Source organism: Schistocerca serialis, unplaced genomic scaffold, assembly GCF_023864345.2.
Source record: "Schistocerca serialis cubense isolate TAMUIC-IGC-003099 unplaced genomic scaffold, iqSchSeri2.2 HiC_scaffold_897, whole genome shotgun sequence".
NCBI lineage: Eukaryota > Metazoa > Arthropoda > Insecta > Orthoptera > Acrididae > Schistocerca > Schistocerca serialis.
The window spans coordinates 1,892,302-1,918,399 of NW_026048515.1; the positions used below are offsets into that span (position 1 = coordinate 1,892,302).

General features: G+C 45.2%; 1 protein-coding gene across 2 annotated transcripts in view; it reads right to left on the minus strand.

Annotated features, from left to right (window-relative positions):
- The window catches only part of LOC126452538 (HMG box-containing protein 1-like), a 72,184-nt gene that overhangs the window by 31,176 nt on the left and 14,910 nt on the right, over window positions 1-26,098 (minus strand). For both annotated transcript variants that reach the window (XM_050091099.1, XM_050091098.1), the window contains exon 3: window positions 716-945. In XM_050091099.1, coding sequence (XP_049947056.1) covers window positions 716-945 — 230 coding nt within the window. The remainder of the gene's footprint in view (window positions 1-715; window positions 946-26,098) is intronic.

A 26,098-nucleotide genomic window follows, 5' to 3' on the forward strand; every position in this document is an offset into this window, starting at 1 on the left:
ACAATAGCACACAGTCTGGTTGGAGTCCAGGCAGCAAGTACACACAACATCCCAACTCACATGGAAACAACACACAAATGAACACCCAGAAGGACACCATTAACATATGAAGTCGTTGAATGCGTGCAAAATTTTCCTCTTTGTTGCTAGTTACTGTGCATCGCCGTGCCTTCACTGGTGGAATGTGCAGTCTACCAGATGAAAATTGGTTTTATTTTTCTTCACACTTTTATTGTTTCAACTGATCCTCTTGTACATTGATATATTCTCTTGGAGACATGTCTAGACAGTTTTCTTTAGTTCATCATATTTCATAATGTGATTATTTTCATTTATTCAAGATATCATCTTCTCTTTAACCGGCAAACCAGACAAAAAATTTGTCAGGCCAAGAAGACATCAACCAATACAATTTATAACAGTCTCTAGTCTTCATAATTGGCTCAGTTCAACAAGGAAGAGGGCCCACAAATTTCTTTAGGTATGCCATACCCATCTGAAGCCACTCGGTCATAATTAGATCTCAAATAGCTACGAATTGCCACAGGACTTTCTTCGCGTTGTCTCTGTATTTATAAACTGATCAATATTATGAGAACAATTAGTACAACACAAACCATGTCATGACAATTAATTAAAATATAGGCTACCCGTTACATGAATGATGGTATGGTGCAATCTAGGAACAAAATTTAAGAGTAAATTGTAGTTCTACCTGGCTGGAAGCAGTGCCACACTGGAGCAGGCCATGGACAAGAATGGAGATCCTCACGACTACTGGTGAGAGATGCTGGGCTCATGAGAACTGAGCTCTGTGCCTGCTGTGTACTTGGACTTGCAGGCGGCTCCACTTTTACTGTGGTGGCAGTAATAATGGCTTGTGCCGGCTGCTGTGGTGGAGTAGGTGGTGGGGTGACATCTGAATTCCATGAAAAGCTGTATGCCCTACAAAATAATTGTAAAAAATCTTCACAATAAAATCTGTAAATAAAAAAAATCTCTAAAATTTGTATCATTTCAGTGGCTTGTGTTAACAATCACAATACAAGATTAATGTTTTGAGGTTATACTACACTGATGGAAAACAATTTTAACACCAAGAAATAATTAATGTTATTTTGAGAATACTTTCATCTAGGTAACATATTTAAGTGATTAACAATGCAAGATGATAGGCCAATGTAAGCATGACATAAATCACTGAAAATGTGAAATGCTAGTACATTAATAACTGGTGTAACTGCCAGAATACTGAATGCAAGGAAACAAACATGGATGCATTGTGTTGTACAGGTGCCAGATATCATTTCGTCGGGTGAAGTTCCATGCCTGTTGCACTTGTTTGGTCAATACAGGGATGGTTAATGTTGTTTGTGGATGACGCTGGAGCTGTTGCCTGATATGCTCGATTGGAGACAGATCTGGTGATTGAGCATGCCAAGCCAACATGTCGACACACTGCCAGTCACATTGGGTTATAACAGCGGTATGTGGATGAGCCTTATCCTGTTGGAAAACACCCCCCGGAATGTTGTTCATAAATGACAGCACAACAGGTTGAATCACTAGATGGACGTAGAAATTTGCTGTCATACAAAATCGCACTACAGACAATAACCAAGTGTAGGTCCAGTGTGTGTAGTATGCAGACTGGTTGGTTGCAGGCCTTCAACTGGCCTCCTCCTATCCAACACATGGCCATCAATGGCACTGAGGCATAACCAGTTTTCATCAGAAAACACAACAGAGCTCCACCCTGTCCTCCAAAGAGCTCTCGTTTGACACCACTGAAGCTACAAATGGCAGTGGTTTGGTATACATGCTACAGGCTTGAATTTGTGATTAAGTAACCAATTTGTAACAGTTGTGTCACTGTGGTACCAACTGCTGCTGCAGATGCAGTACGATGTGCCAGGACCTCACACCGAACATTATGGTTGTTCCTCTCAGTAGTGCCATGTAGCCAACCAGAGCCTGGCCTTCTTATGATTGTACATTCTTGTGACCACTGCTGCCAGCAATCATATACAGTGGCTACGTTCCTGCAAAATCTGTCTGCAATATTACAGAAAGAACGTCCAGCTTCTCGTAGCCCTATTACATGACCTTGTTCAAACTCAGATGGCTACTGATAATGGCATTTTTATCACCTTAAAGGCATTCTTGACTAATATCAACTCACTACATCCAGTCTCAAAGATAACTAGTGCTCATGATTGTTACAGCATGTATTTAATGCAAACTCAATTTGCACCCTCATAGTGGTACTACTAGTGCTATAAATGAGTCAAAAGTAGGTTGCATTACCAATTAAATGTTGTAAAAAATATTTAAGTGGTTTACTAGAGGACGAATCAGAGACGGGAAGTGTAATTTTTCATAATAGTTCGTTAGAAGTTAGATATAACCTTAACAGAAATTCATTTATGAAGGGAAAAAATACATCCTGCAGTACATCAGCAACACATTATGCTACAATTCAAGTAAAAACAGAGATTATATGATAAAATTGTAATACATCTTTCATTCTGCATTTTAGTAAGCACACCTTGCCAGAGGCATTAAAAATAAATCTCCGTGGTGATGAGAGGAGAGTTAGAGTGTGGATCTCTTCTTCTCAAATATCACCAAGGAGGTCACCAAGAATTATGTCCCCTTTGACAAACAGACCACCATCAACAGTTTCACATGCTCCCATTCTGTGAGACATTGTGAAGGGGTTTGTAATTTAATCCATAACAATAGCACAGATAATCATAAAGATTACATCTCTCCACCCTTTTGCCAGCCAAATACTGGAACTGCAATTTTTTTTTTTTTTTTTTTTTTGTCTCCAGAATATACACTGATGAGCCAAAGAAACTGGTACACCTGCCTAATATTGTGTAGGGCCCCCGCAAGCATGCCGAATTGCTGCAACACGACATGGCATGGACTCATCTAATGGCTGAAGTAGTGCTGGAGGGAAATGACACCATGAATCCTACAAATCTGTCCACATATCTGTAAGAACATGAGGATGTGAAGATCTCTTCTGAACAGCATGTTGCAAGGCATCCCAGACATGCTCAATAATGTTTATGTCTGGGGAGTTTGGTGGCCAGCGGAAGTGTTAAAACTTAAAATATTTTCCTGTAGCCACTCTGAAGCAATTCTGGATGTGTGGGGTATTGCATTGTCCAGCTGGAATTGCTCAAGTCCTTTGGAATGCACAATGGATGTGAATGGTTGCAGGTGATGAGGCAGGGTGCTTACGTACATGTCACCGGACAGAGTCATATCTAGACGTATCGGAGATGCCATATCACTCCAACTGCACACGCCCCACACCATCACAAAGCCTCCACCAGCTTGAACATGACCCTGCTGACACACAGGGTCCATGGATTGATGAGGTTGTCTCCATACCTGTACACGTCCATCCGCTTGATGCAATTTGAAAGCAGAATCATCTGACCAGGCAACATGTTTCCAGCCATCAACAGTCCAATGTTGGTTTTAGTGGGCCCATGCGAGGCGCAAAAACTTCGTGTCATGCAGTCATCGTGGGTACACACGTGGGCCTTCGGCTCTGAAAGCCCATATCGATGATGTTTCATTGAATGGTTTGCATGCTGACACTTGTTGGTGGACCAGCACTGAAATTTGCAGCAATTTGCGGAAAGGTTGCACTTCTGTCGTAACACTGAATGATTCTCTTCAGTCACTGTTGGTCCTGTTCTTGCAGGATCTTATTTCAGTCACTGTTGGTCCTGTTCTTGCAGGATCTTATTCCAGTCACACGATGTTGGAGATTTGGTGTTTTACTGGATTCCTGATATTCACAGTGCACTCATGAAATAGTTGTATGGGTAAATCGGGTAAATCCACTCTTCATCGCTACCCCGGAGATGCTGTATCCCATCACTGTAATCCCACATTCAAACTCGCTTAAATCTTCATAACCTGCCATTGTGGCAGCAGTAACCAATCTAACAACTGCATCAGACACTTGTTGTCTTATACAAGCATTGACTATCATAGTACCATATTCTGCCTGCCTTTTAAAATGCCCGCCTATACTAGTTTCTTTGGCACTTCAGTTTATGATGATTCCCCCAAAATTGAATGTCTTTGTAGAAGCAGGTGGTACCAGCATTGGTTATGAATATTAACAGAAAATGAAGTTATTACCAAGTACAGAACAAAGACTCTTGGAACTAGCAATCAGCACAAATACAGAGATTTTCATAGCCTTCTATCGTCCAACAATAGAAAGGAAAACATGAAATAAATTAGAAGTATTCAAGGATCAGGCATTAAAGTCATTGAGATGCTCAGATCAATGAAAATACAGCAGAATAGGATGAAAAAGTAATCAATACATTTGTCTACTGTCATCTAGTATGAGATCAGTCTTTCTATCATGACTGACAGGAACATTACATATGAGAACATAAGCCTTTGTGGCAACATTCTTGGATAAACTATCACAGATTTCATGTCACATCAGATTTACATGTGATCTCAAGCTTTTGATGACTTCCTCTGTTGTCATTGTTGGGTCTTACCTGTTACACCATGCAGTACTTTATTTAGTTCACTAAATGATGACATGGAGACTTCACAAAGTCGCAAAACTTCTATATGCTATGAGAAATAATGTTTTTCTTTTAGGAATGTTAAGAGTGATGCCAATTTCTTTGGATAGTCGATAACTCAGTTTATTTCTCTGCAGACTTTCAGCATTAACCACGTGTCTTCATGCTGCCGCATTCATAAGGGATTTTAATTCCAGAAAAATGAGACTACGACTGTCATTTACTGGATGCAACATTTTTTCAATTTTCTTTGTTGGTCATAAAATATAACGAATGTTGTCTGACCAGGCCTCTACCTATTTTGTTTGTTGTAGTTCTGAAGAAAGGAAATAGTGTTATAGACTGATCTTCCAGTGATGATTGAGTACATCTGTGTTTTTGTTTCGTAGAGATGGTTGACTTAATATCTCTTTCCCTGTAGCCAGATCTCTGAGTTCAGTTGGTTTTTGAGTGAAACAGTTTTTTAGCTTTATCAGCATTTTTAAAACTGCTCTCTTTTAGGTTGGATGATGAAAGCTTTGCGCACTAAGATATAGGTCAGTGAGTGTTGCCTTCCAGTACACAGAGTTGCTAAGCTACCCACCTGATTTTCCTTCAAGGAAAACACCTAAAAATTGCAATTATTCTCTCCCTCCACCTCTGCAGAGAACTTGAATCTAGTGTGCATACTCTTTACGTGAACAGGTGAAAGCTTCAATACAATGTGTCCAGATCACAAAGGTGGTGTTAGTATAAAGAAAGATGCAAGATGGATGAAGAAGACCTCAAAGTCATGAAACATTAACCAGGAAAATTACATGTAAATACAGAACCAAAATCTGGCACAAGCATACTTCACTTCATTAGACAGAGAAGGGGGGGAAAAAAATACTGAAAACAAGTAATTTAATATTCTGGGGAAGTGACTCAGTTCACTGGCCTTAATAAGCTGATTGAAGTCAGATGAGAAACCGAATAAAAAGAACCAGTAGCAGAGAGACAAAAATCGAAAGCCACATAGCCTTAAAAAAGTAGTCATTACAAAAGAACTAGTGTTCTATGAAAGTAATAAGAAATTTTGTCTGACAGAAGGTAGTGTGATTCAGATCAGGCACTGAACCTGTGGAGGTGCTGCTGGTCAAGTCCAAACAAATAGTTATCAAACTATAGAAAAATATGTACCTGACAGAAAATTAATGACAGTGATATCCCTCTTGGTATAGTCACAATACCACAAAATGTCTTAAGTAACAGAGCCTACAATACAATATGTACAATAAATAAATAAGTAAGTAAATAAATTCACAGACAGACAAATGTTAAGTGAAAAAAATCTTATCATTGAAAATCCAGGATGGAATAATGACAATATTACAAAAAGGATAGACTGCTACTCATCATACAGTGAAGATGACGGGTCGCAGACAGGCACTACAAAAGGACTGCTAAACAAGTAAACTTTAGGCCAAAAGTCCTTCAACAGACACACACATTCATGCAAGCAGAATTCACACACACATGACCATTGTCTCTAGCTACTGAGGCCAGACTCTGAGCAACAGGGTATGATGAGAGAAGCAAATGGTGGTGTGGGTAAGGACGGGGCTGGTGCAAGGAGGGGGAGGGAGAGAGGTGGGGGACAGTAAAATGCTGCTACAGGTATGTAGGATATATTGCAGGGAGAGTTCCCACCTTCGCAATTCGGAAAAGTTCAGTGAAGCAGTCACTGAAATGAGGAACGTTGTATTGGGCTGTGTGCTCAGCAACAGGGTGGTCCAGCTGTTTCCTGTCAATGGCCATTCATGCAGATAGACAGTTTGTGAAACTTCCTGGCAGATTAAAACTGTGTGCCGGACCGAGACTCAAACTCGGGACCTTTGCCTTTCGCGGGCAAGTGCTCTACCAACTGAGCTACCCAAGCACGACTCACGCCCCGTCCTCACAGCTTTACTTCTGCCAGTACCTCGTCTCCTACCTTCCAAACTTTACAGAAGCTCTCCTGCGAACCTGCACTCCTGAAAGAAAGGATACTGCAGAGACATGGCTTAGCCACAGCCTGGGGGATGTTTCCAGAATGAGATTTTCACTCTGCAGCGGAGTGTGCACTGATATGAAAATTCCTGGCAGATTAAAACTGTGTGCCGGACTGAGACTCGAACTCTGGACCTATGCCTTTCGCGGGCACGTGCTCTACCAACTGAGCTACCCAAGCACGACTCACGCCCTGTCCTCACAGCTTTACTTCTGCCAGTACCTCATCTCCTACCTTCCAAACTTAACAGAAGCTCAGTTGGTAGAGCACTTGCCCACGAAAGGCAAAGGTCCCGAGTTTGAGTCTCGGTCTGGCACACAGTTTTAATCTGCCATGAAGTTTCATATCAGCGCACACTCCGCTGCAGAGTGAAAATCTCGTTCTGGAGACAGTTTGTGAGTTGTCATGCTCAAGCAGAATGCAGCACAGTGGCTGCAGCTTAGCTTGTAAATCACGTGACTGCTTTCATCTACATCTACATGATTACTCCGCAATTCACATTTAAGTGCTTGGCAGAGGGTTCGTCGAACCACAACCATACTATCTCCCTACCATTCCACTCCCGAACAGCGCGCGGGAAAAACGAACACCTAAACCTTTCTGTTCGAGTTCTGATTTCTCTTATTTTATTTTGATGATCATTCCTACCTATGTAGATTGGGCTCAACAAAATATTTTTGCATTCGGAAGAGAAAGTTGGTGACTGAAATTTCGTAAATAGATCTCGCCGCGACGAAAAACGTCTTTGCTTTAATGACTTCCATCCCAACTCGCGTATCATATCTGCCACACTCTCTCCCCTATTACGTGATAATACAAAACGAGCTGCCCTTTTTTTGCACCCTTTCGATGTCCTCCGTCAATCGCACCTGGTAAGGATCCCACACCGCGCAGCAATATTCCAACAGAGGACGAATAAGTGTAGTGTAAGGTGTCTCTTTAGTGGACTTGTTGCATCTTCTAAGTGTCCTGCCAATGAAACGCAACCTTTGGCTTGCCTTCCCCACAATATTATCTATATGGTCTTTCCAACTGAAGTTGTTCGTAATTTTAACACCCAGGTACTTAGTTGAATTGACAGCCTTGAGAATATTACTGTTTATCGAGTAATCAAATTCCAACGGATTTCTTTTGGAACTCGTGTGGATCACACCACACTTTTCGTTATTTAGCGTCAACGGCCACCTGCCACACCATACAGCAATCTTTTCTAAATCGCTTTGCAACTGATACTGGTCTTCGGATGACCTTACTAAACGGTAAATTACAGCATCATCTGCGAACAACCTAAGAGAACTGCTCACATTGTCACCCAGGTCATTTATATAGATCAGGAACAGCAGAGGTCCCAGGACGCTTCCCTGGGGAACACCTGATATCACTTCAGTTTTACTCGATGATTTGCCATCTATTACTACGAACTGCAACTTTCCTGACAGGAAATCACGAATCCAGTCGCACAACTGAGACGATATCCCGTAGGCCCACAGCCTGATTAGAAGTCGCTTGTGAGGAACGGTGTCAAAAGCTTTCCGGAAATCTAGAAATACAGGATCAACTTGAGATCCCCTGTCGGTAGCGGCCATAAAGAGCTAGCTGCGTTGCACAAGAACGATGTTTTCTGAAACCATGCTGATTATGTATCAATAGATCGTTCCCTTCGAGGTGATTCATAATGTTTGAATACAGTATATGCTCCAAAACCCTACTGAAAACCGACGACAATGATATAGGTCTGTAGTTCGATGGATTACTCCTACTACCCTTCTTAAACACTGGTGCGATCTGCGCAATTTTCCAATCTGTAGGTACAGATCTATCGGTGAGAGTGTGGTTGTATATGATTGCTAAGTAGAGAGCTATTGTATCAGCGTAATTTGAAAGGAACCTAATCGGTATACAATTTGGACCTGAAAACTTGCCCGTGTCAAGCGATTTGAGTTGCTTCGCAACCCCTACGGTATCTACTTCTAAGAAACTCATGCTAGCAGCTGTTCGTGTTTCAAATTCTGGAATATTCCATTCGTCTTCCCTGGTGAAGGAATTTCGGAAAACTGCATTTAATAACTCCGCTTTAGTGGCACAGTAGTCGGTAACAGTACCATCAACACTGCACAGTGAAGGTATTGACTGCGTCTTGCCGCTTGTGTACTTTACATACGACCAGAATTTCTTCGGATTTTCTACCAAATTTCGAGACAATGTTTCGTTGTGGAACCTATTAAAGGCATCTCGCATTGAAGTCCGTGTCAAATTTCGCGCACCTGTAAACTTTAACCAATCTTCTGGATTTCGCGTTCTTCTGAACTTCAAATGCTTTTTCCGTTGCCTCTGCAACAGCGTTCGGACCTGTTTTGTGTACCATGGGGGATCAGTTCCATCTCTTACCAATTTATGAGGTATGAATCTCTCAATTGCTGTTGCTACTATATCTCTGAATTTGAGCCACATCTCGTCTACATTTGCATAGTCAGTTCGGAAGGAATGGAGATTGTTTCTTAGGAAGGCTTCTAGTGACACATTATCTGCTTTTTTAAATAAAATTATTTTGCGTATGTTTCTGGTGGATTTGGAAGAAACGGTATTGAGCCTAGCTACAACGACCTTATCATCACTAATCCCTGTATCAGTCATGATGCTCTCTATTAGCTCTGGATTGTTTGTGGCTAAGAGGTCAAGTGTGTTTTTGCAACCATTTACAATTCGCATGGGTTCGTGGACTAACTGCTCGAAATAATTATCGGAGAAAGCATTTAGGACAATCTTGGAAGATGTTTTCGCATACCACCGGTTTTGAACAAGTATTTTTGCCAACATATTGAGGGAAGGTTGAAGTCCCCACCAACTATAACCGTATGAGTGGGGTATTTATTTGTTACGAGACTCAAATTTTCTCTGAACTGTTCAGCAACTATATCATCGGAGTCTGGGGGCTCGTAGAAGGAGCCAATTATTAACTTAGTTCGGCTGTTAAGTATAACCTCCACCCATACCAATTCGCACGGAGTATCTACTTCAACTTCACTACAAGATAAACCACTACTGACAGACACAAACACTCCACCACCAATTCTACCTAATCTATCTTTCCTGAACACCATCTGAGACTTCATAAAAATTTCTGCAGAACTTATTTCAGGCTTTAGCCAGCTTTCTGTACCTATAACGATTTCAGCTTCTGTGCTTTCTATTAGCGCTTGAAGCTCAGGGACTTTCCCAGCACAACTACAATAATTTACAACTACAATTCTAACTGTTCCTTGATCCAAGCACGTCCTGTATCTGCCATGCACCCTTTGAGAGTGCAGCCCAACCCGTACTTTCCCCAGAGCCTTCTAGCCTAAAAAACCGCCCAGTCACGCCACACAGCCTCCGCTACCTGTGTAGCAGCCAGCTGAGTGTAGTGACCTCCTGACCTATTCAGCGGAACCCGAAACCCCACCACCCTATGGCGCAAGTCAAGGAATCTGCAGCCAACATGGTCGCAAAACCGTCTGAGCCACTGATTCAGACCCTCCACCCGGCTCTGCACCAAACGTCCGCAGTCGGTTCTGTCAACGATGCTGCAGATGGTGAGCTCTGCCTTCATCTCGTAAGCAAGACCCGCAGCCTTCACCAAATCAGATAGCCACTGGAATCCAGAGAGAATTTCCTCAGATCCAAAGCAACACACATCATTAGTGCCGACATGTGCCACCACCTGCAGCTGGCTGCACTCTGTGCTCTTCATGGCATCCGGAAGGACCCTTTCCGCATCAGGAATGACTCCACCCGGAATGCACACGGAATGCACACTGGATTTCTTTCCCTCCTTAGCCGCCATATCCCTAAGGGGCCCCATTACGCGCCTAACATTGGAGCTCCTAACTACCAATAAGCCCACCCTCTCCGATTTCCTGGACCTTGAAGGCTGAGAATCATCCTCTGAAACAGGGCAGGCAGCTGCATCTGGCTCAGCCAGAGACAGTACCTGAAACCTGTTTGTCAGACGCACCGGGGAGGCTTTCTGATCAGCCTCCGGGGACGTCTTCCGCTGCCTGCCACGCCTTGGAACGACCTCCCAATCAACGACAGGCGAGGGCTCAGCCCCACTGCGGGCAGCAACCAGGGCAACCACAGCGGCAAATCGATCTGGGGACAGACGGGACGAGGTTTACATCCCCGTGATACCTAAGTCCGGCTCCCCACAGTGGTGCCCATTGGCAACAGCCTCAAGCTGCGCAACCGAAGTCAGTGCTGCCTGCAGCTGTGAGCGAAGGGATGCCAGCCAACTCAGCCCTCATCCAAACACAGCAATCACAGTCCCTGTCCATTCTAATCGATGTTGAACAACAGTTACTGAGACACGAATCCGTGCCTAGATAACGCAAGGGAAACACGCAAAGAATGTATGAACTAACCTGTACAAATGCCTAACGACAGCGCTACAATCTGCCTGAATTTATGATTACAGTAACTAAAACTCGAAATTAAACCTCCTATTCGAAACTCACACGCAATTTAAGTAAGAATCTACGAAGTAAACACAGAAAAGAAGCTATATACCTATCTTTCTGCGCTGTTGATGTGCACCAACTGGGAGCTCAGGCCACACTGGTCTCTGGGAGCCTTTCACAGGTAGTCCTGCTTTTGATGAGATAAGTGATGTTCATGACCGGACTGGAGTAGGTGGTGGTGGGAGGATGTATGGCCAGGTTTTGCATCTAGGTATGTCACAGGGATGTGAGCATTGAGGCAAGGGGTTGGGAGATGGGGTTGAGTAGGGATGGACGAGGATATTGTGTAGGTTTGGTAGGTGGCAGAAAACCACAGTGGGAGGGATGGGGAGGATAGTGGATAGAACATTCCTCATTTCAGAGCACAACGAGAGGTAGTCGAAACCCTTGCGGAGAATGTGACTCAGTTGCTACAATCCTTGGTGGTACTGAGTCACAAGGGAAATGCTCCTCTGTGGCTAGACAGAAGAATTTCGTGAGGTGGTGGGAGACTGGAAAGGTATGGCATGGGAGACCTGTTTCTGTACAATGTTGTGGAAGGACAGGGGGAAGGGGGGGGGGGGGAGTAATTACTGTCTCTGAAGGCCTCAGTGAGAGCCACAGGGTATTATGAGAGGGACTGGTCGTCACTACAGATGTGATGCCCACAGGTGGCTAGGCTGTATGGAAGGGACTTCTTGGTTTGGAATGTGTGGCAGCTTTCAAAGTGAAGGTTTTGCTGATGGTTGGTAGGTTTGATATGTACAGAGGTACTGATGTAGCCATCTTGAGGTGGAGGTCAACATTGAGGAAAGTGGGTTGTTGGGTTGAGGAGGATGAGGTGAAGTAAAAGGGGGAGAAGATGTTCAGGTTCTGGAGGCATGTGAATAGTGTGTCATCACCCTTGATTCAGACTACGAAGACGTCATCAATGAGCCCGAATCAGGTGAGAGGCTTCAGATTCTGTGCGGTTAAGGATTCCTCTAGAAGGCTCATGGGTAGGTTGGCACTTGATGGTGCCAAGTGGATGTCTATAGCCGTACCATGTGTTTGTTTGCATGTGATGCCTTCAAAGGAAAAGTAACTGTGGGTGAAAATACAGTTGGTCATGCTGACCAGGAAGGAGGTTGTAGGTTTGCAATCCTTTGGGACTTGGTAAAGGTAATGTAGCAATGCCATTGGCATTATGGAAGTTAGATTAAACTGAGGTGACATCAACAATAATGAGCACGGCACCATGTGGAGAGTTGGGGGAGGAAATGGTTGGTATCTTTTATACTGGAGGGTAGGTTGTGTTGGTCTACGAGAGGAGAGATTTCTCAGTGGGGGCACAGTAAGCTACCACAATGGAGTCCTGGGTGGTTGGGTCTATGAACTTTAGGAAGTATGTAGACAGCAGCAGTGTAGGGAATGCTAGGGTGGGGAGAGAGATAGACTCTGGGAAGAGGTTCTGGAGTGAGCCTAAGGACTTAAGGAGCGATTGGAGATCCTGTTGGATTTCTGGAACGGGGTCACTGTGGTAGGTTCATAGGTGTGCGGATCTGGCAACTGGCGAAGTCCTTCCACCAGGTAATCCTTGCAGCCCAAAACAACAATGGTGGAGCCTTTGTCAGCAAGTAAGATTACAAGGTTGGGACCAGTTTTTAGGTATGGACTGTGGTTCTTTCTGTGAATGTGTAAGGTTAGTTTGTGTATTGAGGGATTTGGGGAATGACGGGGAGGCAAGAACAGAGCTAAATAAATTATGGAAAGTTAACGGGGGGTGATTTGGGAGCAGTGGGGATGGGTAATAGTTGGAAGGAGGATCGGACTGATTCAGGTGGGGCTCAATGCTGGTTTTGAGTTTGATTGGTAGGGTTAAAGACGAAAAAGTGTTTCCACTGTTGGGACCAGGAGAAAGAGAGAAGGTCTTTAACAAATCCGAAAACGAGCTGAAATCAACGTGAAAACACAATGGGATTAAAGATAAAAATAAATAAAAAGATTATAATGTGGATTGCAGATAAGTGGGCGGATATGTATGAAGAAGGGGGACATAGCATATTTGACTAGATTAGGTGAGGCTAGTAAGTGTGAACTGGGATAAGAGGAGAATCTCCTGTCATGTGCTGCTGCTCGCACTCTGGCATCAGCAGTGAGAGACCGTGGTCATGTGTATATGAGTTGTAAATGTGTGTGTCTGTATGTGTGTGTGTGTGTGTGTGTGTGTGTGTGTGTGTGTGTGTGTGTGTGTGTGTTTTAAGAAGGCCTTTTGACCAAAAGCTTCCTTACAGGTTGTGAAACCTTCAATAGCTACCATAGCAAAATTTTATCACAAGACCTGTTCAAAACTCCACAAAACACATGTACAGGTCTGTGCAGATGAGAGAAATGAGACCTGTAGCCTCACTGCACCCACAAGTCCCCTATATGTAAGTCTTTTATATGCATTAATGGATGTTAAAGGTTTGTAAACCATTTTAAGGATTTGGTATGCTGCAGCTCTGATGGCAGGATTGCTCTGGCCTAAATTTTAGTCTGCCAACGTAGGATCTCATAATTTATATTGCACTGACTAAGAACTTAAATGTCAATTAAGTTCACATTTTAATACAGCATAACTCATCATATTCGTTACACATTCTGTAAGTTACTACTATCTGTCATATTAATGAAAGGGATTTTGTAAAATATTTTGTGGAGCATTTCCACAACATAGGGAAGTCAAATGAAGTGATGTTACAAGTTGTCATCACATATTTCATACTGTTTAACATGTCACATAGTTCATCTATCAAATGTTGGTTATTTCAACATAAAGCAAACAATCGAAAGTATCGGATGGAATAACAATAATATGTAAAAGGACAGACTGCTACTCATCGCCTAGAGGAGGCATTAGGTTAGAGACAGGCGCAGTGTAAAAGACTGTTAAAATATTAAGGTTACAGGCAAAGTATCTCTTTCGTAATATAAAATACACACACATTCACAGAAGGAAAACTCACACGCACTTGGCTAGGGCTTGGAGACACAGGCCATTTGTGTGTGATTTGCACTTATGTGAGTGGATGTGTGTTTTCTATTTTCCAAGAAGGAGTTCATCTGAAAGATTAATATTTTAGCAGTCTTTTTCATTGTGCCTGTTTGCGACTCAATGTTTCCTCTATGTGGTGAGCAGCACTTAATTCAACCTACTGTTGAATCATATTAATGTGCTATGTTTCTCAGCATAATAAACATTGCATTGTGTAGTTGTAAATACACTCAGGTAATTCAAAAAGTAGCAGTAAACTATCAGTATTAAATGCAATTAACACGTCAGGCATTTGAAACTTCCGGAAAGTGAAGATGAGTGCTTTGAGAAAGTTCCAGCATATGTCAACAGAGGACGTCACAAGCTAAATAGCAAAGGCAGTTTAAACAAAATGGCAGTGCCCTACCTTTGTGCACCGTAGAAGAACAGTGTGCAGTAATACAATTTTTGTGGTTAGAAGGTGTAAAACCTCAACAAAGCCACTGAAGGATGTTGGACAGGTATGGAGATAGCTGCATTAATGAGAGAAGAGTGTAAGAGTGGGCAGATGCATTTAGACATGAATGTACGTCAGTCACAGATGATCAAGGATCTGGTCGTCCCAGCATAGCCATTATTTACGAGAATGTGGGATTTGCTGGTTGGTTGGTTGGTTGGTTTGGGGGATTAAAGGGACCAGACTGCCATGGTCATCGGTCCCTTTTTCCAAAGACATAGAACACCCACAGAGAACAAAAACGAGGAACAGAAGAGATCACAGACGATACAGAACAGGAGAGACTGAGACAAAGACAAGACAAAACGAACGAAAACCACATAGAGATGGACGGTGGTTGGCCGACCATAGAAATAAAAAAAGGAAAAGCCAACCACTTAAAAACACATTAAAAAATCAGTGTAAAATCATAGGCCAAAGGCCAGAGTCGACACAAAACAATAAAATAAAACAGAAACACTCAGATTAAATGATAAAATCCCCCTGCCCGAATAAAACGTAAAACTAAGTCAGCCATAGTGGAGTCGTCTGTTAAAAGGGCAGGGAGCGTATCAGGCAGCGCAAATGTCTGCCTGACCACAGCTAAAAGGGGGCAGGCCAACAGAATGTGGGCCACTGTCAAAGCCGCCCCGCAGCGACATACAGGAGGGTCCTCCCGGCGCAGTAAATAACTGTGTGTCAGCCGGGAGTGGCCAATGCGGAGCCGGCAAAGAACTACCGATTCCCTGCGAGTGGCTCGCAGGGATGACCGCCACACAGCCGTCGTCTCCTTGACAGCACGGAGTTTATTGGACAATGGCAGTTCGCGCCATTCCTCGTCCCATAGCGCCAAGATTTTGCGGCGGAAGACTGCCCGCAAATCAGTCTCAGGGAGGCCAAGGTCCAGAGATGGCTTGGTGGTGGCCTCTTTCGCCAGGCGGTCAACATGTTCGTTACCCGGGATACCGACATGACCGGGGGTCCACACAAAGACCACAGAGCGGCCGCAACAGGCGAGAGTATGCAGAGACTCGTGGATAGCCATCACCAAACGAGAACGAGGGAAACACTGGTCGAGAGCTCGTAAACCGCTCAGGGAATCGCTACAGATAACGAAGGACTCACCTGAGCAGGAGCGGATATACTCTAGGGCACGAAAGATGGCGACCAGTTCAGCAGTGTAAACGCTGCAGCCATCCGGCAAGGAACGTTGTTCGGAACGGTCCCCTAGAGTGAGCGCATACCCGACACGACCAGCAACCATCGAACCGTCAGTGTAGACAATACCAGAGCCCTGAGACGTGGCCAGGATAGAATAAAAGCGGCGGCGGAAGGCCTCTGGAGGGACTGAGTCCTTCGGGCCCTGTGCCAGGTCCAGCCGAAGGCAAGGGCGACGAACACACCATGGGGGTGTATGCAAAGTAGCCCGGAAAGTAGGTGGAACAGTAAAAACCTGAAGCCCAGAGAGAAGCTCTTTGATGCGGACCGCTATTGTACAACCAGACCGGGGCCGACGATCTGGCAGATGGACAACCGATCGCGGGAACAGGAGACGATAATTTGGATGCCCGGGCGAGCTTAGAACATGGGCAGCATAAGCGGCCAGCAAACGTTGGCGTCGGAACCGCAGGGGAGGTACACCTGCCTCCACTAGTACGCTGTCCACGGGGCTGGTGCGGAAAGCACCAGTGGCAAGGCGTATCCCGCTGTGGAGAATTGGGTCCAGCACCTGTAACGCAGATGGGGATGATGAGCCATAAGCCAGGCTCCCATAATCCAGACGGGACTGGATTAACGCCTGGTAGAGCCGCAACAGGGTAAAGCGGTCGGCGCCCCAGCCGGTGTGGCTCAAGCATCTCAGAGCGTTTAGATGCCGCCAACACGTCTGTTTAAGCTGCCGGATATGAGGCAGCCAAGTCAACCGGGCATCGAAAACCACCCCCAAAAACCTGTGGGTCTCCACCACAGCAAGGAGTTCGTCGGCAAGATAAAGCCGCGGCTCAGGATGGACTGTTCGGCGCCGGCAGAAATGCATAACGCAGGTCTTGGCTGCCGAAAACTGAAACCCATGGGCTACAGCCCAAGACTGCACCTTACGGATAGCGCCCTGTAGCTGACGTTCAACAGCTGCAATGCTGGGAGAGCTGTAATAAAGGCAGAAGTCTTCAGCATACAGGGAAGCGGAGACAGAGTTTCCCACGGCCGCAGCAAGACCGTTAATGGCTATTAAAAACAGACAGACACTTAAAACGGAACCCTGTGGCACACCGTTCTCCTGGACGTGGGAGGAACTATACGAGGCCGCGACTTGCACGCGGAAGGTACGACACGAAAGAAAATTGCGGATAAAAATCGGCAGAGGACCCCGAAAACCCCATCCATGGAGCATAGAAAGAATGTGATGACGCCACGTCGTATCGTACGCCTTCCGCATGTCGAAAAAGACAGCGACCAGGTGCTGACGGCGGGAAAAGGCAGTACGGATGGCCGACTCCAGGCTCACCAGATTGTCGGCGGCGGAGCGGCCTTTACGGAACCCACCCTGAGATGGAGCCAGAAGGCCCCTAGACTCTAGTACCCAATTCAAGCGCCGGCTCACCATCCGTTCAAGCAACTTGCAAAGAACGTTGGTGAGGCTAATGGGACGGTAGCTGTCCACCTCCAGAGGGTTCTTTCCAGGTTTCAAAACGGGGATGACAATGCCTTCCCGCCATTGCGACGGAAACTCCCCCTCGACCCAAAGACGGTTGTAAAGATCGAGAAGGCGCCGCTGGCAGTCCACTGAAAGGTGTTTCAGCATCTGACAGTGGATGCCATCTGGCCCAGGAGCGGTATCAGGGCAAGCAGCTAGGGCACTGCGAAATTCCCACTCACTGAATGGAGCATTGTAAGATTCCGGGTGGTTGCTGCGAAACGAAAGGCTCCGACGTTCCAGCCGCTCTTTAATGGAGCGGAAGGCCTGGGGGTAATTCGCAGAAGCGGAACTCATAGCAAAATGCTCTGCTAAGCGATTTGCAATGACGTCGGAGTCGGTACAAACGGCTCCATTCAGTGAGAGCGCAGGGACGCTGGCAGGGGTCCGATAGCCGTAGACGCGTCGAATCTTGGCCCAGACCTGCGAGGGAGTGACATGGAGACCAATCGTGGACACATACCGCTCCCAGCACTCCTTCTTGCCCTGGCGGATAAGGAGGCGGGCCCGCGCACGCAGCCGTTTGAAGGCGATAAGGTGGGCTAAGGAGGGATGTCGCTTGTGACGCTGGAGCGCCCGCCGGCGATCTTTAATCGCTTCAGCGATCTCAGGCGACCACCAAGGCACAGCCTTCCGCCGAGGGGACCCACAGGAATGGGGAATGGCAGATTCGGCGGCAGTAACGATGCCGGTGGTGACCGATTGAACCACCGCATCAATGTCATCGGTAGAGAGAGGCTCAAAAGCGGCAGTGGAGGAGAACAAGTCCCAGTCAGCCTTATTCAGAGCCCATCTGCTAGGGCGCCCAGAACAGTGGCGCTGTGGTAGTGACAAAAAGATCGGAAAGTGGTCACTACCACACAGGTCGTCATGCACACTCCATTGGACAGACGGTAAGAGGCTATGGCTACAGATGGAAAGGTCAATGGCGGAGTAGGTGCCATGCGCCACACTGAAGTGTGTGAAGGCACCATCATTTAACAGCGAGAGATCGAGCTGCGACAATAAATGCTCAACGATGGCGCCTCGACCTGTTGCCACTGACCCACCCCACAGAGGGTTATGGGCGTTGAAGTCGCCCAATAGCAAGAAAGGTGGCGGCAATTGGGCGACCAGTGCAGCCAGGACAAGCTGCGAGACATCACCGTCCGGTGGGATGTAAAGACTGCAGACGGTAACAGCCTGTGGCGTCCACACGCGTACAGCGACAGCCTCTAAAGGCGTCTGGAGAGGGACAGACTCGCTGTGCAGAGTGTGAAGGACATATATGCAGACGCCACCAGACACCCTTTCATAAGCTGCTCGATTCTTATAATAACCCCGATAGCCACGGAGGGCGGGGGTTCGCATTGCTGGAAACCAAGTTTCCTGGAGAGCAATGCAGAAGAAAGGGTGAAGGCTGATAAGTTGGCGGAGCTCAGCGAGATGGTGGAAGAAACCGCTGCAGTTCCACTGGAGGATGGTATTGTCCATGGCTGAGAAAGGCGTGACGGGACGGGGAAGGCAGATTACGCCGCTGGGTCACCTGCTGCCTCCGATTGAGCACCCGTGCTAGTGTTATCCATGGCGTCTGAGGGACCGGCGAGTTCTAGGTCCTCAGCGGACGCCAGGATCTCCACCTCGTCCTCAGACGCAGAGCTGTAAGGTGGCGGTGGGGTGGCTGCCACCGCGAGTTCCTTGGGCTTCGAGCTCTTCTTCTTTGATGTCTCACGCTGCTCCTTGGGTTTAACTGGCTGGGAGGGCTTCACCGATTCAGTCTCCGGGACTGAGGAGGATCGTGAAGCCCGTCGACCAGCTGATTGCGGGCACTTACGCCACTGGCGGTCGTCAGCCTTCCCACTGGTGGAAACCTGGGAAGGGAGGGACCCGAGGGACCCCTTGCAAGCGTGAGAAGCCGAAGACGTTGGACACTTCTCCGGCTTAGAAGCAGGGACGGACGTCCCTGATGGGGGGGATGGTGTTGCCCCTGAGGTAGGTGGCGCAGGAGCAACCCGGTGGGTAGAGCCCCCCACTGGCAAGGGGGCAGGAGGAGTCTTACTGGTTATCGAGCTGGCTGGAAGTCGTGAAACTGATGGGGCGAGCACAGGTGGTGTAGCGGCGGCGTAGGATGACGTCATTCGCACGGGATGTAATCGGTCGTATTTCCGCTTGGCCTCAGTATAAGTCAGTCGGTCCAGGGTCTTATATTCCATGATTTTGCGTTCTTTCTGGAAGATTCTGCAGTCTGGCGAGCAAGGTGAATGGTGCTCCCCGCAGTTGACACAGATGGGAGGCGGGGCACATGGAGTATCGGGATGAGACGGGCGTCCGCAATCTCGACATGTGAGGCTGGAAGTGCAGCGGGAAGACATATGGCCAAACTTCCAGCACTTGAAGCACCGCATCGGGGGAGGAATATAGGGCCTGACGTCACATCGGTAGACCATCACCTTGACCTTTTCCGGTAACGTATCACCCTCGAAGGCCAAGATGAAGGCACCGGTAGCTATCTGATTTTCCTTCGGACCCCGATGAACGCGCCGGACGAAATGTACACCTCTGCGCTCTAAGTTGGCGCGCAGCTCGTCATCAGACTGCAAAAGAAGGTCCTTATGGTAAATAACTCCCTGGACCATATTTAAACTCGTATGCGGTGTGATCGTAACAGCAACATCCCCCAACTTGTCACAAGCAAGTAACCGTCGGGACTGGGCAGAGGATGCCGTTTGGATCAGGACCGATCCAGAGCGCATTTTTGACAAGCCCTCCACCTCCCCAAACTTGTCCTCTAAATGCTCGACGAAGAACTGAGGCTTTGTTGAGAGAAAAGACTCCCCATCAGCTCTCGTACAAACTAAGAATCGGGGCGAATAAGTGCTACTGCCATCCTGAGATTTACGTTCCTCCCACGGCGTGGCCAGAGAGGGGAACGTTTTCGGATTGTACTTTTCAGCATTAAATTGAGCCCGAGAACGCTTAGAGACTGCTGGCGGCTGGCCGCCAGCGAGAGATGATGTACCACGCTTCATTGCGGGTCATCCGCCCTGATGCCACCTACTCCGACCAAGGGCCCTCCCCACGGGCGCCACCCAGCCACAGCAAAGGCCACCTGGCAGGATGGCCATTGCCGGGAGTCCTGATGCCCCAGGGAGATGGGCATCTACTCCTTGGCATACGTGGGGAGTGAACGGCGCAGGCATCAGTAGAGCGATCCCTGTGTTGTCAGGGGGCTACAACCAAGAGGGTACATGGCGACCCCACCACAACGGACTGGCTACCGTGCTGGATCTTAGGTGCAAAAATGGCCAAGGTCGTCGTCACAGTTAAAAGAAACACTGCAGAGTGCAGCGTGGTAATCGCCCAAGAGATCGAAAACGAGCGGGACACCATTGCAACGACGAGAAAGACGGCTATAGGTCTAATTGCACGAAGGATACAGTGCACCATGTAAGGTGCCCTTCCCCAATTGGCTCGCTCTTCGGAATAATTTAGATAGATGGAGGTCAAACCCGAGAGGGGACCATCACATAAGGCCGAAACGTTTGAGACTCCTTTTAGTCGCCTCTTACGACAGGCAGGAATACCGCGGGCCTATTCTAACCCCCGAACCCGCAGGGGGGGTGGGATTTGCTGACGACATTATTTATGAGAACCACTGTATTTCTGTAGAAGCTTTAGCCAGGAAACTGAGTATCAGTGGTAGATTCACTCATACCAATATTAGTGAGGCTATCAAGTACCATTTTGTTTGTGCATGATGGGTGCTTAGGATGCTCACTGATGAACACAAGATAGGCTGCCACATCATACCTGGCATGATATAATGCTGAAGGACAACACTTTGTAACACGTATTGTCACAGGAGATGAAACCTGTGTGCATCACTATGAATCAGAAAGCAAAAGACAATCTTTGGAATGGTGAAACATATCTTGTCCAGATAAGAAGAAATTCAAGTTTACACCCTCTGTTGGAAAAGTCCTTTTCATCCTATTCTGGGATATGAATGAGCTGATTTTGGAGCACTATTAGCAAAGGGGTGAAACAGTGAACAGTGTCCAGCACAGCGCCATACTGGGGAATGAGCTAAAGCCAGCAATACAAAGCTGTCACAGAGAACTTCTGTCTAGAGGTGGTGTTCTCTGTCCCCCACACTGCCACTGTAACTCTTACTGCTATTCAAAGATTGAGATTTTAGGTTGTACTGCATCCCCCTTGCAGCTCTGATCTCGCTCCTTTAGATTATAAGTGTTTGGACCACTGAAGGATGCTCTCAGAGGATGACAATTTGAAAGTGTTGATGAGGTTAAAGAAGTGGTGCATTCTTGGTTGTGGGCACTACCGAAAGTCTTTAATTCGAATGGAATAGAAAAGTTGGTGCAATGGTATGAGAAGCGTATTGAAAAGGAAAGTGGTTATGTTGAAAAATGACATCTTGTCATACCTGTAAAAAACAGTTTGCTGTTACTTTTTGGATCATCCTTGTATTAGAGAAGAACACTGGTAGAGCCACTTATTACTTGCGTCATATGTGATACACAAACAGGAATTAGATCACGAAGTGAAGATTCCAATGGAAGGAGTACCCTAGAAGGACCTTGCGGCACCTTTCGGTCATTGCACAAGTGACCTCTGTTACTGCAAACAAAACAGGAATGTGTAATTATGCAGAAAACTAACAAGAAGAGCTTATAGCCATCTTGAACCCCTGTGGATATTAACAATCCACCTACTCTTTCCAAGATATTTCACATCGAAGCCAATGTCGCGGCATTCAGTGCCAAATGGAATACAACAGTGACTTATTATTATTATTTCTTTCTTTCTTTTCTCAGACATTATGTCTGGTCAAAAATGGAAAGTGACACGGACCTTGATCAAGCGTGACTTCCTTTCAACTGTACAGTATATGTTATATTGCATTTAGGAACTTTCGGGTAATTGAACAAGTGTCAATAATTACAGATTTCTGTAGTTGTATATATAAGTTTGGATGTAGCTGTATTGCATTGATGTACTGGTGGATATTGTGTGGTATGACTCCTGTAGTTGATAGTATAATTGGTATAATGTCAACTGTATCCTGATGCCACATGTCCTTGACTTCCTCAGCCAGTTGGATGTATTTTTCAATTTTTTCTCCTTTTTTCTTTTGTATATTTGTTGTACTGGGTATGGATATTTCGATTAGTTGTGTTAATTTCTTCTTTTTATTTGGTGAGTATAATGTCAGGTTTGTTATGTGGTGTTGTTTTATCTGTTATAATGGTTCTGTTCCAGTATAATTTGTATTCATCATTCTCCAGTACATTTTGTGGTGCATACTTGTATGTGGGAACGTGTTGTTTTATAAGTTTATGTTGTAAGGCAAGCTGTTGATGTATTATTTTCGCTACATTGTCATGTCTTCTGGGGTATTCTGTATTTGCTAGTATTGTACAGCCGCTTGTGATGTGATCTACTGTCTCTATTTGTTGTTTGCAAAGTCTGCATTTATCTGTTGTGGTATTGGGATCTTTAATAATATGCTTGATGTAATATCTGGTGTTTATTTTTGATCCTGTATTGCAATCATGAATCCTTCTGTCTCACTGTATATATTGCCTTTTCTTAGCCATGTGTTGGATGCGTCTTGATCGATGTGTGGCTGTGTTAGATGATACGGGTGCTTGCCATGTAGTATTTTCTTTTTCCAATTTACTTTCTTCGTATCCGTTGATGTTATGTGATCTAAAGGGTTGTAGAAGTGGTTATGAAATTGCAGTGGTGTAGTCGATGTATTTATATGAGTGATTGCTCTGTGTTTTTTTGCTAGTTTCTGCTCGTTCTAGAAAGAATTTTCTTAAATTGTCTACCTGTCCATAATGTAGGTTTTTTTTTTGTCGACAAATCCCCTTCCTCCTTCCTTTCTGCTTAATGTGAATCTTTCTGTTGCTGAATGTATGTGATGTATTTTATATTTGTGGCATTGTGATTGTGTAAGTGTATTGAGTGCTTCTAGGTCTGTGTTACTCCATTTCACTACTTCAAATGAGTAGGTCAATATTGGTATAGCATAAATATTTATAGCTTTTGTCTTGTTTCTTGCTGTCAATTCTGTTTTCAGTATTTTTGTTAGTCTTTGTCTATATTTTTCTTTTAGTTCTTCTTTAATATTATTATTATTATTATTATTATTATTATTATTATTATTATTATTATTATCCCCCCATGAACCATGGGCCCCCCCATGAACCATGGACCTTGCCATTGGTGGGGAGGCTTGCGTGCCTCAGCGATACAGATGGCCGTACCGTAGGTGCAACCAGAACGGAGGGGTATCTGCTGAGAGGCCAGACAAACGTGTGGCTCCTGAAGAGAGGCAGCAGCCTTTTCAGTAGTTGCAGGGGCAACAGTCTGCATGATTGACTGATCTGGCCTTGTAACACTAACCAAAATGGCCTTGCTGTGCTGGTACTGTTAACGGCTGAAAGCAAGGGGAAACTACAGCTGTAATTTTTCCCGAGTGCATGCAGCTTTACTGTACGGTTAAATGATGATGGCGTCCTCTTGGGTAAAATATTCCGGAGGTAAAATAGTCCCCCATTCGGATCTCTGGGAGGGGACTACTCAAGAGGATGTCGTTATCAAGAGAAAGAAAGCTGGCGTTCTACGGATCGGAGCATGGAATGTCAGATCCCTTAATCGGGCAGGTAGGTTAGAAAATGTAAAAAGGAAAATGGACAGGTTAAAGTTAGATATAGTGGGAATTAGTAAAGTTCGGTGGCAGGAGGAACAAGACTTTTGGTCAGGTGAATACAAAGTTATAAATACAAAATCAAATAGGGGTAATGCAGATGTAGGTTTAATAATGAATAAAAAAATAGGAGTGTGGGTAAGCTCCTACAAACAGCATAGTGGACGCATTATTGTGGCCGAGATAGACACGAAGACCATGCCTTCTACAGTAGTACAAGTTTATATGCCAACTAGCTCTGCAGATGAAGAAATTGATGAAATGTATGATGAGATAAAAGAAATTATTCAGGTAGTGAAGGAAGACGAAAATTTAATAGTCATGGGTGACTGGAATTCGACAGTAGGAAAAGGGAGAGAGAAACATAGTAGGTGAATATGGATTGGGGGTAAGAAATGAAAGAGGAAGCCATCTAGTAGAATTTTGCACAGAGCATAACTTAATCATAGCTAACACTTGGTTCAAGAATCATAAAAGAACATTGTATACATGGAAGAATCCTGGAGATACTAGAAGGTATCAGATAGATTATATAATGGTAAGACAGAGATTTAGGAACCAGGTTTTAAACTGTAGGACATTTCCAGGGGCAGATGTGGACTCTGACCACAATCTATTGGTTATGAACTGTAGATTAAAACTGAAGAAACTGCAAAAGGGTGGGAATTTGAGGAGATGGGACCTGGATAAACTGACTAAACCAGAGGTCGTACAGAGTTTCAGGGAGGGCATAAGGGAACGATTGACAGGAATGGGGGAAAGAAATACAGTAGAAGAAGAATGAGTGGCTCTGAGGAATGAAGTAGTGAAGGCAGCAGAGGATCAAGTCAGTAAAAAGACGAGGGCTAGTAGAAATCCTTGGGTAACAGAAGAGATATTGAATTTAATTGATGAAAGGAGAAAATATAAAAATGCAGCAGGCAAAAAGGAATACTAACATCTCAAAAATGAGATTGGCAGGAAGTCCAAAATGGCTAAGCAGGGATGGCTAGAGGACAAATGTAAGGATGTAGAGGCTTATCTCTCTAGGGGAAAGATAGATACTGCCTACAGGAAAATTAAAGATACCTTTGGAGAAAAGAGAGCCACTTGTATGAATATCAAGAGCTCAGATGGAAACCCAGTTCTAAGCATAGAAGAGAAAGCAGGAAAGGTGGAAGGAGTATATAGAGGGTCTATACAAGGGCGATGTACTTGAGGACAATATTATGGAAATGGAAGAGGATGTAGATGAAGATGAAATGGGAGATATGATACTGCAGAAGAGTTTGACAGAGCACTGAAAGACCTGAGTCGAAACAAGGCCCCGGGGTAGACAACATTCCATTAGAACTACTGACAGCCTTGGGAGAGCCTAACAAAACTCTACCATCTGGTGAGAAAGATGTACGAGACAGGCGAAATATCCTCAGACTTCAAGAAGAATATAATAATTCCAATCCCAAAGAAAGCAGGTGTTGACAAATGTGAAAATTACCGAACTATCAGTTTAATAAGCCATGGCTGCAAAATACTAACACGAATTCTTTACAGACGATTGGAAAAACTGGTAGAAGCTGATCTTGGGGAAGATCAGTTTGGATTCTGTAGAAATGTTGGAACACGTGAGGCAATACTGACCTTATGACTTATCTTAGAAGCAAGATTAAGGAAAGGCAAACCTACGTTTCTAGCATTTGTAGACTTAGAGAAAGCTTTTGACAATGTTGACTGGAATACTCTCTTTCAAATTCTAAAGGTGGCAGGGGTAAAATGGCTATTTACAATTCGTACAGAAACCAGATGACAGTTATAAGAGTCGAGGGGCATGAAAGGGAAGCAGTGGTTGGGAAGGGAGTGAGACCGGGTTGTAGCCTCTCCCCGATGTTATTCAATCTTTATATTGAGCAAGCAGTAAAGGAAACAAAAGAAAAATTCGGAGTAGGTATTAAAATCCATGGAGAATTCTGTCAGAGACAGCAAAGGACTTGGAAAAGCAGTTGAACGGAATGGATGGTGTCTTGAAGGGAGGATATAAGATGAACATCAACAAAAGCAAAACGAGGATAATGGAATGTAGTCGAATTAAGTCGGGTGATGTTGAGGGTATTAGATTAGGAAATGAGACACTTAAAGTAGTAAAGGAGTTTTGCTA